We start from the raw sequence: 21,055 nt of genomic DNA on the forward strand, positions 1-21,055 counted from the left end.
GTGTAAATTTGCCTTTAGCCAGTGGTTGGTTGATTGCTAGAAGAAACTTTTATCTGTCGTTGTAGAAGTTGACAGCTTAAATAAATTCAAGGCATAACTAGACAAACATTTGCAGTGAATTTATTGGTGAATTGGGAGGGTTTTTTTTTTTTTTATAAGCTTGCTTTCTTGCATCATATGCCTCTACTAATGCTAATATAGTCGAATCCGGTTGTTTGGGACATGTCGGGACTAGTGCATTTTGGCCTGATTAAGTAGCTGCCCCAATTATGCGAAGTTTCACATAAATAGTTAAAAATACAGCTATACGATTGATTTTCTGTACAATCAAATCATGTTACGATAGACTCACCAGAGTAAAATACCGTTCACTGTACGATATGTAGTAAGTGCCAGTCATTGTGATCACGTTTGTGAATTGAATTTTAATTCTATTAAACAGCAATTCTAATTAGCGAAAATAACAGGAATATTATCCACAGGCTATAAAAGTAAAGATATATTAAGTACAGATTTACACTTTATTACCTTACAGAGCGTGTACAGAGAAGGGCAACAAGATTGGTGAGGGGAATGAAGGGATCCTCTTATCAAGAGAGGCTTAAGTTCTGCAAATTGCAGTGGCTGGAGACTAGGCACCTGCGCGGTGATCTGATTGAGGTGTATAAGGCCTTGAATGGGTTCAGCACGCTGAATTCTGATTTGATCCTTCCACTTGTTCAGATTACGAACCTAAGGGGGCATAAATTCAAATTAAGAAAAGACATGTAGAATAGATGTACGGAAATTTGCCTTTAGCCAGCGGGTGGTTAATTGCTGGAACAAACTTCCATCTCTCGTTGTGGAAGTTGATAGGTTGAATAAATTTAAGGAGGAACTGGACAGGCATTTGGAGGGAATGGTGTGATTTTTTATTTTTTTTTTGGCTGATGCTGCATAAGCTCATACATTTTCTTTCTTGCATCACATGCCACTACTACTACTACTACTACTACCTTACCAATTAAAAAATTAAATGATATGTGAAAATCGGAAGAATATTTTCCGCAGGTTAGCAAAATGAAAATAAATTTACCATTTCGTGCATAGCTTAATTAATATGTACTGTAATATATACATACTAACTAGGTGATATTTCTGTTTACTAACATTTGTGGGTGGGGATTAAAATTTAAAACAGTTAAAAGATAAGCAATCAATAACAAAGAACACGGCACACACAAATCGCAAGTAACACGATACTCAAGTGAGAATGGAGTTAACAAGTTGCAAAGCTTAAAAATTAGGAATGAAGAGAAGATTCTGAAAATTTATTTTTTATATGATTGAAGATTTCATGGAAGTGTAAACACCCACAGAATTCCCCGTGTCGGTATTATCACAAAATCAATAAGATCAAGTTTACTCTCCGTTTATAATAGATTGCACTAACATCAGAAACTGCTAATTGTTTAACGGTTGTGACCTCCAGAAATAGGACTGGAGAATGTGGTATGGGCGGTGACAATCGTATGGTAATCTCGAGTGCTGCGGTCTCATGCCCCGTTTGTTGTTTGTTTGTTTGTTATTTGGTTTTTAGGAGCATTAGCAACTAAGGCCATATTGCTCCGGGATATGCGGTGGTCATTCCCTGACCTTTCCGCATCCTCCATATTTGGTGGTGATGGGCTCGAACCCCGGTCTAATCAAGAAGCGTGTACTACGCACTGCTGCTCCTTCCCACCTGGCTACGGAGGCGCCCTCATGCCCCGATTAAATGGCATGTTGTCCCAATTAAGCAAAGTAAACCCTTGCTATTTTCTCGATTGGGGTTCTGTTCTTTAAGATTTGTCCCAAATAAACGGCTGCCCCGATTAACTGCTGGTCCAAATAACCGGAATCCACTGTATTATGATCAACATATTCATGATACTCGCTGCTTATATAAGTAGGGTGTTTCTCATCAACCAAACTTTGGTCTAAGAAACACCCTGCCTTCATTAACAGTAGGTACCATGAATTGTGACCAAAAGGTATATAGAATGAGAGAAAAAAGGCAGCTAATAAAGGACCTTCTGCTTGTAGACCTCTCCATTATGTATGCAAACACATGAGTGTTTTTATGACTTTAACAGAATCCATATAGTTGCTTACAGTAGTAATTTTATTTGGGGTTTTTCAGTTTTAAAGAAATTTTGTTGCAAATAGGTATAATTATATTGGTAGGGGAGTTGGTAGGGATCAGTTTGTCTTGTGAATAAACCTCATAACTTTCAGGGGATGGGAGTGCTTGAATTTTTGGTTTTTATGGGAATCCATAAATTAATGATTTGTGGATGCTAATTTAAAAATTCTTTTTAAATGTCAGCTTGCTACGTTTCTGTGGCATTAAATTTCTTTTCCCAAAAGTATTTTGTTTTTTTTTTAATAAATTAATTTACCATTTTAGTTTAGTGTTTTATCAATTATTATTTATTTCTGAGTTGTGAATATAAGACAGTTTGAAATGATAATGAGATTTTGGTTTTCTACATTGTTATCTGAATTTAAATTCTGTGCAGCCATTGGTGTAAATCTTGGGATCAGTATGAATAATAGAACTGATCGCTAGAGCAAAGTTGCTGGCCTGTATATGCCAAGAGTGACACAGAGAAACAATGATAACAACATTATTAATCAGTTTCTTACAGTGGAAGGCATCTGTCTAGCAGAAATTGGCCAACATGTGGAAATAGTATCCCATAATTTATATTTCATGTTCATAAGAGTACCGAATGGGTAACTTTGATTAGTATGAAACAGCTATGATGCCTAATACGTGTATTTCAATATTTGTAGAAGAATAAGAGAAATTTACCTCAATATGATACATAGAACAATTCCTAATGACACTCTCCAGCAATTAAAACGAATATAAAATTAACTCAAAATGATTACACTAATACAATTAATTAAACAATTAAAAAAACAATTTAAAAAAATTAAAACAAGTTTAATGTAAATTTAAAAAAAAAGACTCCTTTCTGGAGGTGACTGGGCTTTTTGACCAGGAATGGAAATTACAGAGTATATGTGAGCTGGAATCTTAAATAAAGAGATTATTTGTCTTCATGCATGCGCATAAAAGACCACAAATTAACCCCGTAGGCTCACATCTGGTGAGTATGGGCTTGGCACACTCAGTCCTGACCTGGATATCATCATTCTTTTTCTTGGTGATTCCCTTCTACTTTTCTCTCTCTCTCTCTCTCTCTCTCTCTCTCAGGATAGCTAGGGAATTTTTTTTTTTTTTTTTTTGGCTGTTGCAGCATAAGCCTCAGGCTTCCTTGCACAATATAGCTAATAATAATATTTGTCTTCACGAATGTGTGTAAAAGATCATGAATCAGAAATTAGATATGAACAACAAACATTAATAGAATTCTCGTGTGATTTAATTTCGATGGTTTCTGCAATTTATAGTCTCATATAATTACAGTAGACACTAAGTATTTTGGTCTTTTTTGAATAAAAATGTTTTCGTTAATGGCATGAAAGGTCGTTAAAAAAATACCAATTGTGACACTTCTGAATGAGAAGCATGGACTGAGCATGTATGCCGCTTTACTCTCAAATCTGGAGTGTATCAAGTCGAACCCTGGTAAGACGAGTTGCAATCACTCCAAGAAATGTTGTACACCAGGCCATTTTCTTGTGTAGTGAAAGAGGAAAGGACTGAGTGGTTTTGTATAACGTGTAATTTCTATATTGGTCTGGGCACAATTTTAAATTTGCTCTCTTGAAGGAATCTTAAGCTGTTTGTGCTACTGTTCAAAATATGGGACAGAAATAAAGTATTTTTTGATGTTACTATTGTTGGTTGGCATAGATTTGTGTATCCTGTCCTTAGCTTACACCCTAATTTGGGTTATTGTAGAAGGGGATAACCTCTGTTTAAGAATTTGCTGGTAATCTGTATTTTCTAAAGCAGATTCCATTGTTGAATATTTATGGGCATTGGGAACTTGATTAAAAATAATAAACCTTTTGTAGGTGAACGAGTGATACTTGTTATAATGCAGCAGCATATTGGTGTTTGTCAGTTTTCGGTATATGTTAAATTGAACTTTATTTGCATCCCGAGTAAGCATGAAATTTAGAAAATTTAATAACATTGTTTCAATATTTTCCCTTTCCGATGTAAAATTCAGTCTAGGATGAATATTATTAAACGAATGTAAAATGCCTTGAATAGTGTAACTACGGGTAATAACAAGAATGTAGTCTAAATACCTCCCATAATATGTAATACCAAGGTAGAAAAGGCATTAAATGTATACGCTCAATCATTGAGAGCTAGACCTCCAATATTAATCCACTTAGATTCAATCCCATTCGCAAACCAAAAATTTGTTTATATACCTTGTCTGAAATGGTGATATGGTTAGCTTCAACTAAGATCTTAATCAAGTGTAAAATTTCTTTAATGGGAAGCTTCGAATAATTAATCGGTATAGAGTTATTATTTAACATATTCCAAAGATTATCTAATGTGTATTTAACATTTGCATTTATATATAACGAAGTAACATCCAGTGAGAATAAATTATCATTATTGCTGAGTCTACAGTCCTTTAGGTTAGTGGATTCCCTCAGGATTCAGTGTTGGGTCCATTATTGTTTTCTGTATTTATAAATGATATTGATGATGGTATATCAAGCTTATGTCCAAGTTTGCAGACGATACAAATGTTGGCAGGGTTGTTAAGGACACTACTGATGCTATGCTGCTGCTGCAACAGGATCTGGAAAGGCATTAGCATTGCAATACATTTTAATAGCATTAGAGGCTTAGCAGATGGGCTGAGAGGTGGCAAATGAAGTTTAACATTGACAAATGTAAAGTACTACATATGGGAAACAGCAACCCCAGAGCAACATATCAACTCTGTGGTACTACACTGACAGTGGCAGAGAATGAAAGGGACCTGGGGGTGGTTGTGCAGGCAGATATGAAGTTCTCTGAGCTGTGCAGACGGGCTACAAGAGTAGCTCCTGGTGTCCTGTCAATGATATACAGGAATTTTTCTAGCAGGGATAAGGAGGTGATTATTCCCTTGTATAAGGCAATGGTCAGGCCACACCTTGAGTACTGTATACAGGTCTGGAGGCCTCATTTTAAGAAGGATGTAGAGCTGCTAGAACGAGTACAGAAAAGGGCAACAAGATTAGTGAATGGAACAAAGGGTTGCTCTTACGAAGAAAGGCTTAAGTTTTGCAAATTACAGTGTCTGGAGACTAGGCACCAGCGAGGTGATCTGATAGAGGTGTATAAAGCCTTGAATGGTTTGAGCATGCTCAATGCCGATGGGATTCTCTCTCTCTTGCTCAGAATAATCACCTGAGAGGGCTTAATTCAGATTGAGGAAAGGCAGATATAGGATAGATGTGCGGAAATTTGCCTTTAGCCAGTGGGTAGTTGGTTGTGGAAAAGACTTCCATCCCTTGTTGTGGAAGTTGATAACCTAAATAAATTTAAGGCTGAGCTGGACAGGTATTTCGAACGAACGAAGGGGTGAAATGGAAGTGTTTTTTTTTTTTTTTTTTTCTTTTGATCTCCCAATGCTTATGGCACACCAAACTGACTCAACGCTGCACTGTCCAGCGATGTCGACTGGCTTCACTTCCTTGGTTTTTATGTGTTTCTTAACTAATAGCATAACCCCTCCCCCCTTCCTATCCTGTCTATCCTTTCTGTAGACGTTGAAACAAGCCAAAAGTTTGTGTGAGAAAAAGATCAAGCGTATTGGCTGCATGATTAGGATTGTCCAGTATTCTTGTAGGTAAATGAACAATCTGTGCTAGGTCATTAGTAATTGCAAAAGCCTCAGCATCTCGACCTGCTGGGTCGGTGTGACTAGAAAACGGAAGCCAGCTGGAGTTGTGAACATTAAAATCACCAAGGAAAATTACTTCACTGTTAGGAAAGTTGGACTGGAGAAAGTCAAGTTGCAAAGAGAGGAAGTCAAAGAGCTCCAAGTGATTAGTGGAATTGGGAGAATGGTAGAGACAACAGATGAATTTAACACAATGAGGTACAGAGATTTTAAGCCAGAGAAGATCAAAGAGAGGAGATTCCAAATTGCCAAGTGTCTGACAGGGAATATCAGAATGGACATAAGCACAAGTACCACCTTTGAGGCGAAAGGAATCATACAGCGAATAATTTGGGCATCTGAGATGAGCAGTAGATGAATCAACCGATAACTGAGATTCTGCCAGAAAAAGTACATGGGGTTTTGCAGACTGCAAGTGGAAATGGACATCGTTGAGATTAGAATTGAGACCACGTATATTTGTGAAATGAATTAGGAAGTCCTTGGGAGGTTTAGATCTTTTCGCAGATAAGCTTGCTCAATTAATTTGAAAATTCATGGTGTATTCAATAGTAAGAAAAAGTAGGTGGGACATGCTGTATGAAGTAATGAAATTTTTGGATATGTCGTACACATGGCAAGAATATACCCAGATCCTTGACATAACGTGGCCTCGACAATGCTCCCCGCATACACACTACTCGGACTCCCTCCAGTCACTATCTGGCAGAGTAGAGGTAGCAAAATTATACACTAGCTGATCCGGAAGCTTCCTAGAGAGTTACCAATAGGTTCAGTCTGGTGTACTAACTAGTGGCTGGCCTGCGAACACCGTTTTAGAGCTGTACCCTCGAAATGTAAGGAATATTGGATCTCGCCACGACGTTTATCATAACCTCAAAAGTCATCAATCGTACTGCATATTGATGGAAGAGATAGGGAAGGGTTGACCGGAACTTAGCTCTAGAGACTAAACATGGGTTCAACCACTTCAAGCCTCCAATAAGCAAAGTGGTGGTATTTCACCGGTTGATGAGAGTCCTCTACCACCTAGTACTGCCTGGTAACATAGAGGGGCAGCGTTCCTCCATGTGGTGTGGGCGCCACACCTCGACCCCTGCTTACGTTGGTTCACACCTGGGTGGTCACCCACCATGTACTTGTGCATGGAGGTTATACCCAGGATTATTAACAGTCCCACCATCGTGAAGGTGCAAGCAGAGGATTTGGCTGTCACAGACCGTCCAGACTTCGCCGAAATTGGGTCCACTTGACTTGAGTGTCACCCGAATATCAGTTCCATCAGCGTTTTAGACTCCCAGGTAGCAAGTACAGCTTGTCTGGCATATCTGAGAGAATGTCTGGGACAACCTCGAGGTATGAGTTTTCAGACCCAGCACTCACCTCTAACATCAACCTTTTGCCGTCGGGTCATTGTTTAACCATTTTGATGCCAGTCCTGGTACACTTTAACTACAGTGGCTCTTGAACACTCCAGCAGTTCAGCCCTTTGGGAAATTGAGGCACCAGCCCGTCGAGCACCCACAATCTGTCCTTTATCAAAGTCCGATAAATCCTTCCTTTTACCCATTACGCTTGGAATTTTACCATCTACTGAACCACTGACACCTTATCTATGCTACGTAGGTCGACTAACTCTGCACTCTCGTACCTCACGGTCAATGGGTCGCATTCAGTTTTCATAGGGGTGGTCATAATTCAGTCATCATTCAGTGTATTTTGATCCTGAAATTCCAGCTTACGTGTAGAATTCCAATTCTTCCTCAATTTATGTGTGAAATTTGCTGACCTAGTGGTCTCCCTACTAATATTAGACTTTTTTTTTTATTTATTTATTTTTTTTTAATCCATAAAATCTGCAACATCCTCTGGTTCCACACCACAAATTTCATCACTTGTGAGACCACCCTTGTGTGACTCTGACTCCATTTGACAAACCTTTTTTTTATATATATATAACAATGGCTGTATATACCTTTACTAATTAAGGTTTTGGGGACACCACCCTAGATATAGAAACAATATTCCATGGTAGGGAGGATATGCAATGAACAGCTGTTTGGAAGAAAAGTAACGCTGAGAGCGAAAGAGAAAACTAAGTTTTTTAGAAGTAGAGGAAGCAATATTTGTAATGTGCTTGTGCCAGGAGAGATTAGAAGTCAGGGTAATCCCCAAAATAGATACAGTGAAACTTCCCTTTAACGGACAGCCATGGGGAACGAAAATGTGTCCGTTAGAGAGAAGTGTCCGCTAACAAGAAGTCTGAGGGAGAAAAAAAAAAAGAAAGAAAGAAAAATCGTTAAACGTTTAATGTAAAATTAAATTAAAATATATACAGATTTTGAACAATATTTTTGTAAATAATATACATACAATTGTGCTATGCATATTATGACTTTATCTTAAGAAAAATGCATACAGTAATCACTTATTTTCTTCTGCACCTTCTTCCGGCTGATAATTTTGTTTTCAACATTTGTTTGGAGTGAAGAAACCATTGACAGGCCTTCAGTATCTTCTTCAGCGGCGAAAAACATTTTTAAACGATTGATTTGTATGAGCGCTTCTTCTATTTTCATCGGCAGTTCGTCATTAATATGTTCTTCGACAGAATGACCTCCTTCCATTTCTTCATCCTCATGAGGAACTTCTTGAAAAATATCGATGATAATGTCGTTGATATCTAGAGCACCATCTTCTGTAGTGAGGTTCGAGTCTATATCTTTGTAGCCAGGGTCACTTGTAGCTGAAGTATCGTACATTATCAATAGATGTTGAAGTTCTTGTTCTTCTTGGTGCTCCACATTGCTGTTCACAACTTCAATTTTTGCGTTTGAGAAGCCAGACTTTACAAAACAGTTCACGACAGTTTGTTTTCTAATTGCGTTTACTGAAGAGGAAATCCACTGAATCGCATCTAGGATGCTGATTTTCTTTGCAAGGTCACTCGCAAATGTTACATCGTTCATGTTTGCAATGAGATGTCTTAAAACACGTTTTCTGTAGTGAAGTTTAAAATTTTTTATTATCCCTTGATCCAAGGGATGACACTCTGCAGATGTGTTTGGTGGAAGAAAAACGATTTGAATGTTGGACAATTCAATGTGCGGGTGAGATGCAGCATTATCCATGAAAAGAATAATTTTTCTGTTTTGACGAATCATGATTTGGTTAAAGTGACTTATCCATTCGCTCATGATATCTCGTGTCATCCACGCTTTTTTATTAGACTTCCAGTCAACATTCAAAAGATTCAACTTTATGCCCTTGAAATAACGAGGATTTTGTGGTTTTCCTATAACAAGAGGTTGTTCAAAGTCTCCCAGCACATTTGTACACAATAGTACAGTCAAGCGTTCCTTAGAAATTTTTCCGCCCTGGCACTTTTCGTTTTTTAGATTCATTGTTTTTTCAGAAAGAGCTTTAATAAACAACCGTTTTGTCACAGTTGTAAATATCCTTAGCTTCAAAATCACGACATAACTCTTCCAATTTGACGGTCCACTCTGTTACAACTCCAGTATCAACAGATCCACCTTAACCACTTACGGTTTTCCAAGAAATTTTATGCCGAGTTTTGAACTTGTCTAGCCATCCCACAGAAGCTTTGAACTCATTTACTCCCATAGATTTCGCAACCTCCAAAGCCTTTTCCCTAATAATAGGCCCATTAATGGGAATTTTTTTAGCACGTGCGCGACAAAACCACTCGTATGTAACATTGTCAATTTGAAGTCCAACAGTTTACGGGAATGATTTTTGAACGTGATCATTTCCGTGTTGCCAAAATTGTTTGAGCAGTTCTTTTTTTTTTTCTTTAGGATGCCGCTTACCTGCGTCTTCCCGATTTTGAATTTTGCAGCGAGATTGCGAACACTATTTTTTTGCCGATCATACGCATTAATGAGTTCGACTTTATCTTTTAAAGTTAAATGTTTACGAGAAGACATTGTGCACTTCACACGACACTGAACAAAACTGAAAACTGAAACTCAAAAGACGAAAGGCCGACCAAATTCACCCCGCCCCCTGCACACACCGAATTCATCAGAAGTTTTACACGTGCCTTAAAAATTCTTGAAAAAGGGTTTACAACCGCGACGTAAACCTTGATAAAATTCAGAGAATCGGAAATAAATTGAGGCAATATGTGGAAGAAACGTTCCTAGAAAAAGGGCCGTGAGCTCTCCCGCAGTCCGTTATGGGGAGATCAAATTAAGTGCTAATCTAAACAAAACAGTGCAGATTGCCTGTCCGTGTCCGTTACAGAGAATGTCCGCTAGACAGAAGCTGCAAACACGCTAAAACCAATGGAGGTGAGTTGGGGAATTTGAAAATGTCCGTTGTAGAGAGATGTCCGTTAACGAGAGGTGTCCGTTAGCAGAAGTTTCACTGTATATCATCTTGCCTAGAAATCGGAGTGTCGCCAAAAATAAGCATAGGAGCAGAAGAATCCTTTTTGCGAGATATAAGACAAGACTGAGTTATAGAAGGATTGAAATCACCTAAGTTGTCTTTGGAGAAATATTTGCCCCATTGGAGAATTATCTGGAGATTGGCATTTAAGGAACTGGTAGCGGATATTCGAGAAATTGAGGCTGATAGAGCAGGGCAAGGTTTTTCAAACTGGAAAGTGGAATGTAATCAATCTGCTATCATCGGCAAAACTATGGATAAGATTTCAGGTCAATGGAAGAAGGTCATTGATATACAAAAGGAAAAGAGTGGGGGAAAGAACTGAATCTTGGGTGACACCAGCATTAGTGGAGAAGTTAGAAGACAGAGAGCCATCTACCATCACATCAGTGAGCGGTCAGAGAGAAAACTGGATAACCAATTACAAATAATAGTTGGCAAACCATAAGATGGAAGCTTGTCTAGAAGATCTTTATGCCAAACATGAAAGCATTTGAGATGTCAAGAGCAACTGCTTGTGTTTCACCAAACTTTTCCATTGCATTTGTCCATATATGGGTAACAGAAGTCACAATATCATCAGTGGATCGACACTGATGGAATTCATACTGGCGATTATTGATCAGATGGAAGGTTTCTAGGTAGTTTAAGAGTTGGCAGTTAATTGATTTCTCCATTACTTTAGAAAGAGTAGAAGTAATTGCAATTGGATGATAATTGGATGGGAGGGACTTGTCACCCTTTTAGGAACTGGCTGGATATGAGCAAATTTCCAAGCAGAAGGAAAAACACCTCTGGAATATGAAAGTGAAAAAAGAACAGGAGTAAGTTCAGGAGCACAGGTTTTGAGAACAAGTGGAGAAATACCATTGAGACCTGCAGCTTTCTGAGCATCAAGATTCATCAAAATCCTTCTGATATCCTTTTGACGGAAGACCACAGGAGGCATTGAATGGAGCGTGTTGGGAATATTGGGAGGTGTTTTACCAAGATCATTAATACATGAGTTGGAAGAAAAATGGAATGCTAGCAGGTCCAAAGCTTTTTCCTTCTGCTTGGAAATTTGCTCATATCCAGCCAGTTCCTAAAAGGGTGACAAGTCCCTCCCATCCAATTATCATCCAATTGCAATTACTTCTACTCTTTCTAAAGTAATGGAGAAATCAATTAACTGCCAACTCTTAAACTACCTAGAAACCTTCCATCTGATCAATAATCGCCAGTATGAATTCCGTCAGTGTCGATCCACTGATGATATTGTGACTTCTGTTACCCATATATGGACAAATGCAATGGAAAAGTTTGGTGAAACACAAGCAGTTGCTCTTGACATCTCAAATGCTTTCATGTTTGGCATAAAGATCTTCTAGACAAGCTTCCATCTTATGGTTTGCCAACTATTATTTGTAATTGGTTATCCAGTTTTCTCTCTGACCGCTCACTGATGTGATGGTAGATGGCTCTCTGTCTTCTAACTTCTCCACTAATGCTGGTGTCACCCAAGATTCAGTTCTTTCCCCCACTCTTTTCCTTTTGTATATCAATGACCTTTTTCCATTGACCCGAAATCTTATCCATAGTTTTGCCGATGATAGCACATTGCATTCCACTTTCCAGTTTGAGAAACCTTGCCCTGCTCTATAAGCCTCAATTTCTCGAATATCCGCTAACAGTTCCTTAAATGCCAATCTCCAGATAATTCTCCAATGGGGCAAAGACAACTTAGGTGATTTCAATCCTTCTATAACTCAGTCTTGTCTTATATCTCGCAAAAAGGATTCTTCTGCTCCTATGCTTATTTTTGGCAACACTCCGATTTCTAGGCAAGATGATATATCTATTTTGGGGATTACCCTGACTTCTAATCTCTCTTGGCACAAGCACATTACAAATATTGCTTCCTCTACTTCTAAAAAACTTAGTTTTCTCATTCGCTCTAAGCGTTACTTTTCTTCTAAACAGCTATTCATTGCATATGCTTCCTACCCTGGAATATTGTTTCTACATCTGGGGTGGTGTCCCCAAAACCTCTCTCAGGCTGCTAGATTCCATTCAGAAGAAGGCAGTTAGGTTAATTAATGACTCCTCTCTAACAGAGTCTCTCCACTCGCTGTCTCATAGATATACTGTTTTTGCTGCATGCCTCTTGTACAGATATTTCCATTGGCACTGTTCTTCTGAATTGGCTTCTATAATTCCTGCTCTCTTTTTCCAAACAGTCCGAATACGTCGCCACCAGCCAACATACAATTACCGTCCAACTTCAAACTCACAGAACTAAATTTTCATCTTCCTCGTTTATTCTTTGACTGCCATTTTCTGGAAGAATCATTCTTCATACATATTTCCTGAAAATTACAGTCTACCGAAGTTCAAGTCTAATGTCAACAAATATCTTATTTCATCTTCTCAACCTCCAACCCAAGCACGGTACCAAGTACTATAGGTTCTAATACCTCTTGTGTTTGGGGTTTTCAAAAAAAAAAACTTCTCAAAAACTTTATGATAAGGTGTCTCTCTCACCATCCCTCTAAAATTTGGATGGCCAGCCATTGCTAATCTAATCAATCAGAATGGTAAATGAAATGAATTACTATTATAACATATAAAGTTTGGAGAGAAATTTCAGTGTTTTTACTGAAATAAATGTTTAAAGCTATAGAAGTCACATCTTTGGGGAGGCAGAATTCTCACTGAATGGCATTATTCTTATAGTAAGGATTTTTTTAAAACCTTTTTCACAACTTTTTTTTTTTTATATTATCTAATTTTTCTAAATTCCAATTAATATTATTAAATAATTCTTAACAAATATCCTGCTATACGTTTATGCCCAGTGTGACCAACTGTGGTTTAATTGTTTATCCAAATTAAAAGCTATATACTTTAAAAAAAACAGTATGTATCGATTAAACAATCTAATTGAAATTTAGTTTTGATAAAACTAAGCCTTAAAATAGGTGTGCCACTATTTGTAAAGCTTTTTCATAGATTAAAAACACTTTAAGACTAGAAAACTAATTCATTGTGAAAATTCTTTTTATTTCATTGTTAAAATTTTATTTTCATGCATTATTTTTCTTTAGATAGAATACATGAAAATTCAGCACCTGTGCATTCCTCTAATTTTTTTAGAGAATGTGTGACTCCAGATGCTTTGGGAAACAGTCATCGGAGATCAGAAACTGTAAAAGACATGGATCCTGCATCATTTGTAAGGATTTCTTTCCTAATATAATTATGAAATTAACTATTTCTTAATTTAATTATCTGTTCTTTATGTAAATTGAAGTAAATATTTAGGATTTAGCATAGAGTTATTTTAAAGATGAAAGTTGAAATATAAAAGGAATGTTTATAGATCTGAAAATTCAGCACCTGTGCACCAATGAAAGAATATTTATTTCATATCTATATTCACATTATATTCTTCCCTGGCCAAGTTAGCAACAATAGCATATAATTATTTTGTGGGTAAACTTAAGTTCTGGGTATGGATTGATCAGATGAATTCAAATACCTTATTTAATGGCACTTGCCTCCTTTGATTAGAATGTGATTAAATTGGAAAGAGTCGTGAGCACTAAAAACTTATTAAACTGAGATCCCATAGAGGACAGTGCACTTTTCTGTAGTGTTTTTCATAGAGATTCTCTCTCTGTGACAAACACTCTGATAAATCCCAATTATCTGGATTTGTAAGAAAAAACACTCATCTCAGTTGTCCTAATTATTTGCTCTGTGATGCATTTCACTTCATAGACGGTACTTTTGCCTGCATACACTCTGATATTCTGTATGTTATAGATTTAGCAATTTGGAATACAAATCACACTCCCCCCCACCCCTCTTTTTGATTTTCTCTGACTTAAAATCTCTCTACCCCATTCTTTCAAATTCATCTGCTCTTTCTATTGTTCTCCCAGAAACTCTTTTTCCAGTTTAACTTTCCTAACAGTGAGGTAATTTACGTTGGCAATTTTAATGTTCATAATTCCAACTGGTTGAGATGCTGAGTTCGTCACAGTTACTATCCTGACTATCGTAACACATAGCCAACAATCTTGATCTTTTTCTCACAAACAGCCATTCAAAAAATATATATATATACACGGTAAAGTTGAGTGTCCATTTAGGCACCTCAGATCATTTAGGCACCTCAGATAACAACTTGGTGATGGTCTCTTCTTCGATGGAGCCTTTCTCTCATGGCCATTCTCAGCCTCATGTTGTTTCTCATTACAAGAATGCAAAAATCTGAGCAAATATTGACTTTCCAAAACTGAAAACAGTAATCCATCCAAGAAAACGAAGAAGAGAAATCTCAGACCATCCCATTTTGCATTCTTGTGATGGTTTGTGAGATAACTCATCATTTCTTTCGTTGAATTACTGTTTTTAATCTTGGAATGGCAATGTTTGCTCCGATTCTGTCAATGAGATTATTCTTGGTTCAAATTCTTTATTGCACAATCCACCTTAAAACCTTGTCCATCATCTCAGTTAGTGTTTCAATAAGTATTCTAGTTTAGAAATGGAAGATTTACCTCTATGATGTCTTGTAGAACACTTCAGTGCTGATACTCTCCGTAATTGAATAATTATGCAAATAGATTACATGTATTCCTCTCCCTTGTAGACAAGATCAGCGATCCAATGCACCCCGGAATCGGAGATCCGCAGACCCCAAGCCTGACCCCAAAATACATCGAATCACCGCCCAAATTACATTGAATGGTTGCCTCTCAAACATGTTGCTGTAGAAAACAGTCATCCAATAAATCACTAAAGTTTTGCTAGTGTGCAAGTGACCAACCCACAAGTTTCAGTCGATAACTGGAAAGTTAAAATCCCTCATTATAAGACATTCTGATTTACTGGCCCACCAGGCTAGCTGGGTGGGTAAAGTGCCTGCCTGGCAATCCAAAGGTCGCAGGTTCGAATCCCACCTTGGGCTTGGATCAAAGTACTGCAAAAACCTTGGGAGGTGCATTATGGCCACAGAAGCCGATGCGCCAACAACTACCAAAAAAAAAAAAAAAAAAACTGGCCCACTGAGGCACCTCCATAGCCAGATGGGCAGGAGTGGCAGTGCATAGTACACGCTTCTTGATTAGACCAGGGTTTGAGCCCGTGACCACCAAATATGGAGGATGTGGAAAGGTCAGGGAATGACCACAGCATATCCTCGGAGCAATATGGCCTTAGTTGCTAATGCTCCTAAAAAAAAACCAAAACTAAACTGGCTCACTGTATTTCTCTGCACAATTTCTCATTATACTCATCAGATTCATTAGGCCTACAACACACTCCTACTCTCATTTTTCCTTTCCCAGTGCTTATGTCACACCAAGCTGGCTCAACATTGCATTAACCACCAACATTAATTGGGAGCACTTCCTTAGATTTTATGTGTTTCTTAACTAACAGCATAACCCCTGCTCCCTTCTTGTCTTGTCTATCCTTTCTGTACACATTGATCTCCCCAAATTCCAATTCTGAACTGCTTATGTCTGTGTGACATCATGTGTGTGATATCCCAACAATATCTGCCTTTGATGTCTTGACTAGCACTTCAAGCTCATCAAATTTATTAACTATACTCCTAGCATTGGTATACATGCAAGTATATGTGCACCTGTTTCTACTCTTAGTTACCTTAACACAGCCCATGTATTTATTTGTTCCACTATGACTCCCAGCATTCCTGGAAATGTCCATTGCCTTGCTTTCCAGGCTGCTGCTCATTCTAATAGAAGCAGTGCAAGAATCACTTTTTCCTCTGTTAAAAGGTTAACATAACCTTTTAGTCTGTGTACCCCCCCAAGCTAGCAGTTTTCTGACACACCTAATGCTGCCTCGATAGCATCAGCAAATATTCTTGCACCCTTTCTATTTAAGTGTACCCCATCCCTGTAGAAACAGTCTCTCCTTTCAACAAGCACAGACCAGGCTGAAAAAAATTCTACCCCTTGAGCCTTGCACAATCTCTCCAGGGCTGAATTGATCGACAAGGCTCTCATCATATACTTGTTCCTATCTTGTCTGGGCAGAATTGCAGACACTTTCACATTCAACCCTAACTCGTGACTTTTTTTCAACATTGACCTGTACTTGAGTAAATCTGCAGATCTCTTACTTTTAATGTCATTAGTTCCAATGTGATATTGTGTGATATTGGTGTGTACAAAAGGTGATATCTGCTCTACGTCATCAACTTTTGCCCCTGGCCGACATACCCTGGTCCTCTTCCACCTATCCTTCTTGCATAGTATATTCTCCATCTCCCTGACAATAGAGTAACCAACAATAACTAGTTCCTTTGGGACCAGCTCATTCTGCATTGGAGATTGCCTCTGTGTTTTCTGATGCACAGGAGTGAGCTCTGCCATTGAGCTTGGCAGCTGAGAGCTTGATAGGCCCCTCATATTAATTTCTTCCAGGGCATTTACCGTAAACATCAAGCTCTCATAGATGTCCATCCGAACGCTGAACTGGTGTCTAATTTCTTGACACTACACACCTAAGGCAGTCTCCTTGGCTAGATCATGTCCTGTTTTAGAAAGGTCGGCAAACATTTCACATTTCACACATTTTTTGAGACTGTGATGCATTGGAGAATCACCCACTTTGTTTCTCCCACGGGTTACAGCACTCTCGCTAGTCTGCGATCTTTGCTTTGCAACTCTGGGTCATGAGATCCATTTAAATACAATGAAATTTAAGAAGATTAATAATATTTTTGATTACTTGATAATACTATAATAAGCTAACAGATTCCTAATTTAATGCTTCGTATTACGCTATCTAGTTTTACTTTATACCTTACGATATCAGTTTGCGATATATATAAGTTATGCTATCTCTTATCGGCTACAATATATCGGCGCCAACACCGGGAGTCGTAACTTGCAAAAATCGCTAGTTAAATTCAAAATAAGAAGCTAACAAAGGCTACTAAACCTATTTAATATCTCTGTAAAACATAATTAGTATGTTAATTAACGAAGAATATGGTAAAATTTAAAAATACTTAACCCTTTACAGCAGCCAAAAATCCACTGACTGTTCTTACCAGCATTCCTAGGCACCTGCAAAGTGATCTGATTGAGGTGTATAAGGCCTTGATTGGTTTTAGCAGGCTCAGTGCTGATGGGATACTTCCGCTTGCTCAGATTAAGAACCTGAGGGGGCATAAACTCAAATTGAGTAAAGACAGTTGTAGAATAGATGTGCAGAAGTTTGCCTTTAGCAAGCGGGTAGTTGATTGCTGGAAGACTTGCATCTGTTGTTGTGGAAGTTGATAGCTTAAATAAATTAAGGCTGAACTAGACAAACATTTGGAGTGACCAGGTGGGTGAGATGGGAGGGGTTTTTTTTTTTTTTTTTTTTTTGACTGATGCTGTATAAGCTTGCTTTCTTGCATCATATGCCTCTTAAACCAGTCGCTTTCTTACTAACCCAATCAAATATCTGGACTTGTGCATTTTATTGCATTTTATAGGCAAATTTATACAATAATAGTTGTCAATCTCCCTTGGCAAGCGAAGGATCATAGTGTTGACTGAAACAGGCACATTGGTCACTTGGCCCAGAATGCTGTATTGTCCGTATGCATGTCTTAGGTGCTTTATTTGCGTGAGCGTAAGGTAAGTGGGAAGAAATAAGCCTCTTTGTCACTAAATTCAACTTTGGTAAATGCACTGGAATTTCTGGGTAGACAAAGCTGTTCGACTTACGTAGCACTGGAATGGTGTTGTTCTTAAATGATCCTCTACCACTATTACACACAACAATCCCATTGATGTCAACATCGGGAAATGCAATGCATATCAATGGTACATCTTTACCAGCTGGTTTCTTTGTGTTGTTTTCGAACCAAGACAATCTCAAATGTAGCAGCATACAGAACAGAAGTCATTTCTCATAAATATCCTTTCAAACTCTCAATGGGTGTTCTGGTGTAAACAGCAGTCTGTGTAAAGAAAGGGAGCGTGATCATTTAAACTAATCTGCCCTGCAATTGCAGTACTGTTCTGCCATACATAATTAATACTCACTTGTTGTTGGTACATTGTTGTTAGTTGGAGTGGCATTGCTGGTTGAATCACTTATAAGTTTATCAAGTGGAAATCTGCTGTTCACCAATGGAAACAGTGAAAGGAGCGAAGGTGGAATTGGGTTTCTGATCCATAAAAAATAATATTTTGGAATTCAAAGATACATCACCAAGGGTGCAAAACTAATACTCAAGATTTCTAAGAGGTACAAGCTAAAGGTTATAATGATTTATGCACCAACATCAAGCCATGATGATGAAGAGTTTGAAGAAATGTACACCGAAATTGAGAGTCTCCTAGATGAGCAGAAAACCCACTACACTATTATTACGGGGGACTTCAATGCTAAGGTTGGACAAAGACAAAACAGTGCAGAAAGGGGAACTATAGGAAATTTTGGAATTGGTGAAAGAGGTGAAAGACTTGTGCAATTTGCAGAATCACAAGGATTGTCAGTAATGAACACTTTTTTCAAGAAAAGAGTGAACAGAAAGTGGACATGGAAGAGTCCAAATGGATTAACAACTAATAAAATCGACTTCATCCTCACTAACAGAAGATATATTGTGAATGATGTTACCGTCCTGAATAAAGTAAATGTTGGAAGTGATCACAGAATGGTAAGAGGTACACTTGATATAGATGTAGGAAAGGAAAGGAAAAAACTGACTCGAATAAATAATACGAAGGTCTTTGAGATAACAGAAGAGGAGAAAAAGCAGTATGTACTGGAACTTAAGAACAGGTTTGAGCTTCTGCAGACTGCTCAGGACCAAGATATCGATGAGGAATATTACAACTTTCTGAAAGTGATAAAGCCCAAGAAACCTATAGAATTAGCAAGGGCACATGATGCAAGAAAGCAAGCTTATTAGCATTAGCATTAGTAGAGGCATTTGATGCAAGAAAGCAAGCTTATGCAGCATCAGCCAAAAAAAAAAAAAAGTAACATAAATAAATAAAAATAACCACTTCCACTTCACCCCTCTGTTCGTTCGAAATACCTGTCCAGCTGAGCCTTAAACTTATTTAGGCTATCAACTTCCACGACAGGGGATGGAAGTCTGTTCCACCTACCAACCACCCGCTGGCTAAAGGCAAATTTCCGCACATCTATCCTACATCTGTCTTTCCTCAATTTGAATTTATGCCCTCTCAGGTGATTATTCTGAGCAAGAGGAAGAATCCCATCAGCATTGAGCATGCTCAAACCATTCAAGGCTTTGTACACCTCTATCAGATCACCTCGCTGGTGCCTATTTTCCAGACACTGTAATTCGCAAAACTTAAGCCTTTCTTCGTAAGAGCACCCCTTTGTCCCATTCACCAATCTAGTTGCCCTTCTCTGTACTCGTTCCAGCAGCTCTACATCCTTCTTGAAATGAGGCCTCCAGGCCTGTATACAGTACTCTAGGTGTGGCCTGACCATTGCCTTATACAAGGGAATAATCACCTCCGTATCCCTGCTAGAAAAATTCCTATATATCATTGACAATACACCATGAGCTACTTTTGCAGCCCGTCTGCACTGCTCAGAGAACTTCATATCTGCCTGCACAACCACCCCCAGGTCCCTTTCATTCTCTACCACTGTCAGTGTAGTACCACAGAGTTGATACGTTGCTCTGGGGTTGCTGTTTCCCATATGTAGTACTTTACATTTGTCAATGTTAAACTTCATTTGCCACCTCGAAGCCCATCTGCTCAACCTTTCCAAATCCTGTTGCAGCAGCATAGGGTCAGTAGTGTCCTTGACAACCCTGCCAACCTTCGTATCGTCTGCAAACTTGGACATTAAGCCTGATATACCATCATCAATATCATTTATAAATACAGAAAACAATAAAGGACCCAAAACTGAACCCTGAGGGACTCCACTAATAACATTAGTCCACGATGAGCAGTGTCCATTGATTACCACTCTCTGTCTTCTCCCCCTCAACCACCCCTTTATCCATAGCAGCAATTTGCCTCCAATGCCACACTGCTCCAATTTGTGCAGCAGTCTTCCATGTGCAACAGTATCAAAAGCCTTTCTAAGATCCAAGTATATAATATCAAAGTTATTCCCTGCATCCAGTTCTTTTGTGACTGCATCATAGTATCCAATCAAATTGGTCAGGCAAGACTTACCCTTAACAAAACCATGCTGTGTCCTAGCTATAACTGAAGTCTTGTCTAGATGATCCCGCAGTGCTTCTTTAACCAGTGCCTCCATTAATTTTCCAGGAACAGAAGTTAAACTCACAGGTCTATAATTACTTGTGTCAGCCTTTGATCCCCCTTTGTGAATTGGGGTCACATTTGCACATCTCCAGTCCATGGGTACCTCCCCTGAGTCCAAGGAAGCTCTCATAATTATGGCTAAGGGTTTGCTTACTTCCTTTGCTGCCTCCTTTAATATAACAGGATAGATCCCATCCACCCCAGGTGCCTTTCTTGTGTTTATCTTCAACAATTTCTCCTCCACTTTGCTCTCAGTTATTATAAGATTCTCTAGCTTACTGCTAGAGTTGAATACACCTCTGGCATTCCCCTCGCTGAATAACTCCTCATGTGTGAATGTTGATGCAAAATATTCATTTAGTTTGTTAGCTACCTGAGCAGGGTCATCAACAGTTGACCCATCGATCTCAAGTGGACCAATCTGATTCATCCCCTTCCTTCTAGAGTTTACATAAGTAAAGAACTGTTTGCTGTTTTTCTTCGCATCCCTTGCCAAGG

General features: G+C 38.4%; 1 protein-coding gene across 1 annotated transcript in view; it reads left to right on the forward strand.

Moving 5' to 3' along the window:
- Positions 1-21,055, forward strand: part of mus201 (rad2 superfamily protein mus201) — a 289,622-nt gene that overhangs the window by 177,419 nt on the left and 91,148 nt on the right. Inside the window, exon 6 of the mRNA XM_090384178.1 lies at positions 13,358-13,485. Within this exon, the coding sequence (XP_090240304.1) occupies positions 13,358-13,485 (128 nt within the window). The remainder of the gene's footprint in view (positions 1-13,357; positions 13,486-21,055) is intronic.

The sequence above is a fragment of the Mastigoproctus giganteus genome, chromosome 1 (assembly GCF_048544385.1).
Source record: "Mastigoproctus giganteus isolate SK-2022 chromosome 1, ASM4854438v1, whole genome shotgun sequence".
NCBI lineage: Eukaryota > Metazoa > Arthropoda > Arachnida > Uropygi > Thelyphonidae > Mastigoproctus > Mastigoproctus giganteus.